The sequence below is a fragment of the Pipistrellus kuhlii genome, unplaced genomic scaffold (assembly GCF_014108245.1).
Source record: "Pipistrellus kuhlii isolate mPipKuh1 unplaced genomic scaffold, mPipKuh1.p scaffold_m20_p_6, whole genome shotgun sequence".
Lineage (NCBI taxonomy): Eukaryota > Metazoa > Chordata > Mammalia > Chiroptera > Vespertilionidae > Pipistrellus > Pipistrellus kuhlii.
In genome coordinates, this window is record NW_023425562.1 from 55,762,824 (window position 1) to 55,770,606 (window position 7,783).

General features: G+C 55.9%; 1 protein-coding gene across 1 annotated transcript in view; it reads right to left on the reverse strand.

The window, feature by feature from the left end:
• Nucleotides 1–5,714, reverse strand: part of RSPO4 (R-spondin 4) — a 29,007-nt gene extending 23,293 nt beyond the window's left edge. The window contains exon 1 of the mRNA XM_036419829.2: nt 5,504–5,714. Coding sequence (XP_036275722.1) covers nt 5,504–5,582 — 79 coding nt within the window. The 5' untranslated portion in view covers nt 5,583–5,714. The remainder of the gene's footprint in view (nt 1–5,503) is intronic.
• Nucleotides 5,715–7,783: the final 2,069 nt, after the last annotated feature.

Here is a 7,783-nt window from a genome sequence, read left to right on the forward strand (position 1 = left end):
CAAATCTGGCGCTCAGCTTGTTTTCTGTATGGCCTGTAAGTTAAGAATGGCTTCATATTTTTAAAGCATCGTAAAAACCCCACCACCACAACAAAGAAGAGAATGTGGCAGATCACACATGGCTGCAACGCTGACAGTATTCAGTATCTGGCCCTTTACAGACATATTTGCTGATCCCGAATATTTTATTTTATTCTACTCCGTTCCACTCCATTTCATTAAAAATGCTGGCTGTGCTTTGCTAAATATTTTGCCTGACCTGCTGTTGGGTTGCCAACCTCAGTTTAGAAAACTTTTAATTAATGTGAGCTTCAGTTTTTTGTTTGTTTGTTTTGTTTTTTTTGTGTGTGTTTTTTTTCACTAGATGGGAGGACAAAAATATGGATGAATAAACAGTGGACTGAGAGGCAAGAAGAGGGAGGGGGAGAAAATGAACAGGGTTGCCTTTCCCATGTGACATTGAAGGCAAGCCCAGTCCCATCGTGGAGTCTCGGTTCCTCAGCTGAGAGTGGGACCACCACGGACCTGCCTCCCAAGGCTGGGTAAGGAGCAGAGGGATCCTTCTATGTCATTCCTCCTGAAGGACCCGCTCCTCACACCTCAAGGAGATGCTGGGCCCTCTGGCAGCAGAGACCGTAGAGTGCATCTCTGCTGTCCTTGTCAACACCCAGTCCAGGGCCTGGCCCAGAGGGAGGGCTCCATAAATATTTCTTTGTGACTATGGCGACAGGAGAGTGGCATCCAAGGCCATCCAGGACTGACTCTGGCCCAGTCTGCAATCTGACCTTCACTTCTGCTGGCCACAGCTCCTTGGACCCTTCCCACCTAGACACAACCTTCTCTCCTCCTGCATTGTCCCCAGCCCTTCCCCTGCTGCCACACCTGACTCCCAGAATCCTAAATCTACCCCTCTGCCGAGGCTCTGCTCAGAGGCCTCTGCCGGGCAGTCCTGGGAGAGTCACGAACAGGATTCACTTCTATTTCTAGGCACAGGCCATGGAGCCTCCAAAGCTCTGCACCCGGTTGGCTCAGCTGCTGGGAGTTCCTAGACAGGTCACTGCCCCCTTCTGAGCCTCAATTTCCTGCCTGAGAGAGGGCAGGGCCACGGTGAGGATCCACGGCCCATACGCCAGCTCCCGCACGGGGCCAGCCTCACTGAGCGGTCACAGGGCCTCCTTTTGAGTCTGGGTGGAGGTTGGGGGGCTCCCATCCACAGGAGAGGGAAGTGGGTTCCCCTGGGGGGTGAGAGCCATGTGAAGTGAAAACAGCGTCTCATGTGAGCCCCAAGTTTGGCTTCAAAACTGGCTTCAGAGAAGGAGGGCGGGTGAGCAGGGCTTGGCTTATTGAGCACCTTCTCTGCACCAAGTATCCTGCTTCCCTTTTCTCAGCCAGCCCCCGTTTATGAGGAAAACCATGATCCGGAGGGGCAGAAGGACTCACCCAAGAGAGCGTTCTACTGACCCACAGGGCCATTCCCCGAGGGCTCCCCCTGCAGGCATCACCCCTCGCTCTGCCCTTCAGGGGTCCTGTGTCCCCTCCAGCTCTGCCCCTGACATGTGTCTTCACCTGGTTCCACCTGGATGCTAGTAATTAGGGGGCTGCACTTTGTTCTGTGCCTCGTCGTGGCCCTGAACTGCAGACGAGATATCCGGGTCCTCCCCATCACGCCTTGGGCACCTGCTTGCAGGGTCTTAGCTTCTCTGTCTGTGCACAGGGCAGTGCTGTCTGCCGGCTGCCCACAGGACTTTCCTGTTATAGAGAATTGTTCTATTCAGTCCACCTAACAAGCCTTCAGAGTGGGCGCTGGCACAGTCCTTTCACAAACAAAGGAAAAGAGGCTCAGAGGGGCAGAGGAGACAGAGGTGAGTTCAGCCCAGTGAGTCTCGCCTCCCCCCAGTCCGGGGAATACTCCACCCTGCTGCAAAGTGGGAGGGGAAGGGTTGAGTTCATCCAGCTGTATGCCTCTGGGCACCTTCCCTCTGGGACTGCGGTGGATCTTCCCAATGTCCCTTCCTCCCCACGAGGTAGGTACAATGGTTTCCGTTTCACAGATGTGAAGCCCTGGGTCAGAGAAGGCATATGGCCTGTCCACATTAGGGCAGGAGAAGCCTTAGGATTTGAACCCAGGGCTGTCAGAATTCCAGAGCTCCTCCCTCGGCCCTTCACTGCCTCGGGTCTAGAAGGATGGAAAAGCACCATGAGAATGTGGGGGACTCTTGCCTCCCCCGAGCCCTCTCCCCAGCGTCGTTGGACGGCAGGGGGTCACAGCCTGCCTTCGCCTCATTGCCTAATGGATCTGTGTCAGGGTGGGGGTGGGGTGGTGCGGATCAGAGCCCCCTCCTTTGTCGGAGTGTCCCATTGCCAGGACACCCCGGCGTGTTTTAAGAGAAACGTCCCCATCTGGTTGTGATTCATTTATATTTAATTAATCAAAATGTTGTTTTGTAATAGACACGAGATCCAAAAACCTTTCTCAAGCCTTTTCTTTCATTCTTTCTTGTCTTTGAAACAGAAAAACTAAGTTTCGTCAAGAAACAGTGATGCTGGAGCCCGAGGAAGCCCAGGTCTGTGAGAGCCAGGCCCCGGGGGTGACAGGCCAGACTGGGCGGCTGCGGGTCAGAGCCGTTCCTCCTGATCCCGCAGAGTAGGCCGAAGGCTGGGGCCAAGGACCGGGCATGGAGGGGAGGCGGGGGCGGGTCAGAGGAGGGCATGCCTCCACACTGGCAGCTCCTCAAGGGCAGGCCCCAGGTCTGTTCACCTTGGCATCCTCGAGGTTCCCAGCACAGAGCCTGGCACAGACGCTGCCCTGTAACATTTGCTGAATGAACACACAAATGAATGGATGGATGGATGGGTGGATGCATGGATGGGTGGATGGATGGGTGGATGGATGGATGGTTGGATGGATGGATGGATGAAGCACTGCCAATATCCAGGTGTCTTCAGGACACATTCTCCTGCCAGAATGTCAAAGCTAGCAAGACCCTCAGAAATCTCGTATGGGATTTTCCAAACAGCTGTCTTATGAAAAAAATGGACTCTGAGGTGCAATTAGTTTGGGAAAGGTCCTACTCTCCATCCTCACCTCTTCACCATGAATGCCCTGGTAAGTCAATACGTCTACTAAACCCAGCATTTCCCAAACCTATTTGGCCAGGGATCCTATGATTTCGCTGCAGAATGTGCTATAGGAAGAGTGTTCCTACACCCCCTTCAAAAGCCACCCACCCCAGTACCAATGGGGAAGCCAAGCCTGTGGGTGGGAAGAGGGGTTATCCACTTACTCAGTCACCCCATACAAAGGTGTCGGGAGTGGGACTGAAACCCAAAGCTGTCTCTGTTGCACCTGGCTGATGAGCGGAGCCACAGCCTTTCTCGGAAGATGCTGGGCTGGGTGGACATGTATGTGTCCAAAGGCAACAGATCAACCACCCTGGGGAGAGGTGCCGAGAGCCCCCTCACCAAACCGGGGCAGCCAGGCCTGACCTCCTCACTGAGCAACTGGGAAAGGAATTTTTCTTCTTTCTTCTCTCTCTCTCTCTCTCTCTCGCTCTCTCTCTCTCTCTCTCTCTCTCTCTCTGTGTGTGTGTGTGTGTGTGTGTGTGTGTGTGTGTGTGTTTAGAACATAGAAACAAACATCTTAAACATCTTTTTAAAACAGCTCCTCTTCAGATGGGGAAACCGAAGCTCTGGGAAGGGAAGACCAACTAGGCTCAGGAGACACCTGTGTCCTGTCAGAGGCACGGGGATCCCAGCCTGCTTTGCGACTCACCTGCTGTGCAACCTTGGACAACCAGTTTCCCGCCCTGAGACTCCGGCTCCTCATGCAAATAATGAGCTCCCCTGCTGGGCTGTGGTGAGTAGCCAAGAACACCACACACAGGAAATAAGAGTGACTAATGCTTACAAGTGCCCACTCGTAGCGTGTGCACTCGGCAACTCACTTGACATGCCCATTAACTCATTCAGTCTTATTCACACGTCAGGGGATTATTCCTATTTTATAGAGGAGTCAGTGAGGAGAACGTCTTTTTGGTCTTTTCTAGATAAAGAGTCTAGGGGTCCTCTAAAAGATCCCCCGAAGAGTAAACTAAGGCTCGGAGAGGCAAAGTGACTTCCCCAAGGTCACTCAGCTAGTAACTGAGGAAGAGAGGGTTTGAGCCCAGGCAGGCTGATTCCAGAGCCTATGCACCAAACCACTACATCAGGGCCATTCACCGAGGAGTGTCCCGCCCCCCAACCTCCCCCTTACTGAAAGCCCACCCACCTCTCTGTTCCCTGGGTCCTTCTATCCCTGTGGCACCAGGACTTGGAGCTCTTAGGCCACATTTTCTCTGACCCACCCAGTCCTCCCTCCCAGCTCTCCCAAGGCCCCTTTCTGCTTCCAGCTCCACTCCAGGAGGGTGCCCACAGGTAGGGCCGTTCAGTCAAATGGACTGGAAGTCCCCAGAGGGCAGACTCTGGTCCCCATTCTCCCCTAGCCTTGCTCAGCCCTGACACCACACCTGGAAAGGAAGGAGCCACCAGTCTCCCATTCACCCGCTGGACAACTTGCAAAGTCACGTAACCTGTCTGAAGCTTGGCATCCAGCTCTTTCCTGAGGATGTAGTGGGGATTCCCTTCGTATGTGAAAACCCCAGGCACAGCGGCGGGCATTCGATGTCCATTCTCAGGTTGGCACGCAGAGGCTGAAGGGCTGCCCGGCTTAGGCGGAAACCTGCTTGCTCTCCACCCCCAAGGGCTCTGCCAACTCCAGTTCTGTGGGGACGGCCTCCAACCCCCTCCTGAGGATGCTCTGACCCTCCCAGCAGGGGGCAGTGGCATAGGACCGTGAGGTGAGCGTGCCAGCAGCCCCCGGTTTTGTGCCCCGGGTTATGGTCTGAACCTTGGGCCATCTTCCTCGTGGCCCCAGGAGATCAAGATGAAAAAAACAAAACAAAACAAAACAAAACAGAGGCTCTTGGAGGGGCTGGACTTCTTCCAGGTCATTCCCAGAAGAAACAGACCCAAACACGGGTCTGAGGTCCCCCTGAGATCCTGCAGCTCATGCCCTCACCCCACGGGGGTCCCTGAAGATCACTGACTTCTCCGGAGGGACCCCGTGAGTCAGGTAGGTGACGGGACAGGGCAGCCCCCAGCGCTTTGTGTCACCTCCTGGCCTATCAGGGATGTTCAGGGTGCCTTCTAGGCCACCAGCTCCGTCCCCCAGTCCCAGTGCCCTGCAGCCTTGCACCTGAGGCTTGCTGCCTGTGCCCCGAGCACCCTCTTTCCTCCTGGCGCTGATGCTGCTCTAGGGAGTGGGGGCACTGAGCTCTGCCCGTTCCTTCCTCTCTTCCCAGAGCCTCCTGGGTCCAGCTGGTGAAGCGGGTGCCATGGGCCTCAGTCTCCCCATCTGTGAAGTGGGACTGCCACCCACCTGGAGGAGCCAATAGTCCAGGGCACCGGCCATTCCCCTCGGCCCTGCTGTGGCTGTCTGGCCACCCCGCCCGGCTGCCCCCAGTACCTTGCTTTCTCCTTCTGTTCAGGGGGAGCATGTCCGCGGCGTGGGCGGCGAGCAGCAGCAGGCAGAGTGGCACCCGCATCTGGGCAGCCTGGTCCGACGGGCGTGCGGGTCTCCTGGCACCCGGCGGCGCCAGCGGGGACTCCGGGGAGGCAGCCCGACGGCGGGGCGGGCGGCGCAGCGGGCGCGGGGCTGCTCCGGGCTCCGGACCCGCTGTCCGCCAAGGACCCGCCGCTGGGTCTGGGTCGAGTGAGGGCGGCTGCGGAGCCGGGACACTGTCTGGGAGGCGGGGAGGAGCCGGCGTGGGGCGGCGCACTCACCCGCTCTGGGCGGTGCGAGGTCGGAGGTGGGGCCGAAGGGGTCGCCAGGCCGGGGACCCAGTGGCCAGACTGTCCCGCCCTCCCAGGGGTCTGGCATCGTTTCCGCCCCCTACAGTGTCCTTCTCAGGTATGCACTGTCAGCCAGACGCAGGTACACACACGCGCGCACACACACACACACACCACGCGCCCAGGGACCCCATCCCTAGGTTCCCAGCACCTCTGTCTCTGATTTTCTGTTTCCTTCTCCCGCGCCTCCCTCTGTTCTTCTCTTTCTGTCTCTGTGATCCTCCTCTGCTGTCTCTTCCCAGACACCCACTGCACATTCTTCTCCTTTTTAAAAAAATATATTTTGATTTTTTACAGAGAGGAAGGGAGAGAGATAGAAAGTTAGAAACATCGATGAGAGAGAAACATGGATCAGCTGCCTCCTGCACACCCCCCACTGAGGATGTGCCTCAACCAAGGTACATGCCCTTGACCAGAATCGAACCTGGGACCCTTGAGACGCTCTATCCACTGAGCCGAACCAGTTTTTAAACTTCTCGCTTGCCCATCTTCTTCTTCACCCTGGGTCCCTGTCCCTAGGCCCCCACTTGGCTGGCCCTCTGTCCCGGCCGCTCTTTCTCGGTGCCCACTTCTCTGCTTTCCACCTGCAGGGTGGGGTGTGTGCCCTGTGCCCTGCTGTCTGCCTCCGTCTCCCGCTGCTCTGTTTCTTCCAAGAGCCCTACGGACCCTGAATTTTTCCTGCCCCGCCTGGCCCCTGATCTTTGACTCTAAGTAACCGGAACCTCATAAATTCTGTCGTGAAGGGGCAGGGGACCTGGACTGTTTCTCCAGCCTTATCTGTGGGACTGGGAGCTGCTGGTTTGGATTTTAACCCTTTTGGGGCCAAATCCCTCCTCCCACCCAAAAAACCAGGCCCACTTTTGCCCCCTGTAGCCTTACACACTGAAAACAATAACAACAACAGTAATGCTGACTATCATGATTGAGGTCGTTGTGCTAAGGACTTTACACATAATATAATCTTCAAAACAAACCAGCGAGGCTCCATTCGGATCAGCTCCACGTTACAGGGGAGGAAAGGGAAGTTCAGAGAGGCCTCGTGAGTTGCCTAAAGCAGGTGAGTCGGCTGCCTGGGCTCAGTGCCTGTCTGCTTAGCAACTACTTGGGACACAGAGGAACTTCGCTTTGACATGTTCTTGCTGAAGAGTTGTCCTTCCTTTTTCTTATGTATGTGGTTTGATCTGAAAGCAGAGGACGGTAAATGCTGATGTCTCCTCTATAGCCCCTTTCCCCCATCCTTAGGGGGTCCCCCAGGGCAGTGAGGGCATTTGAAGACATGTCAGGGGGTGGGAAACACACAGAGAGTGAGGCGGCTCTGGCCTGACCCTCCTGCGGATTCCATGAACACTGGCAGGCAACATTCTAAGGATCTCTGTGAACTGTCAAAGTCATGCCACCCAAATGGCTCCATTTCACAGGTGGGACCACTGAGGCCTCTGGGCTGGGGGTGCCTATCCTAAGAAGCTCGGTGATTTTAGAACAGAGCTGGGATGTGCAGCCAGGTGTCCCATTAGGGTCACCTCCACCATGCCCTTCAAGGCCCTCATGGGATGACTTCTCTGATCTCAGTTTTTCCCACTACTCCACCCCTCACTCCTGTAATCCTAGAGAACTCAACTCTCGTGGTGTTTCACAGAAGTCTCCAGGCCTGTCATACCTCTGAGCCTTTCATGTGCGGCCTCTCTGTGGAATGCTGGTCTGCATCCCATCCCCCTCCCCACTGACTCATTCAAGACCCAGCCCTGGATATGGCCTAATCCAGGAAGCCTTCCCTGATTCCCAGTTCAGGCTCAGTGCCTCTTTATCACAGCTCTGATCACACCAGGTGTGACCCCGACCGCTAAATTCTCAGCTCTCTCAGACCAGAGCTGAGCTCATATCTGGGTCTCCGGAG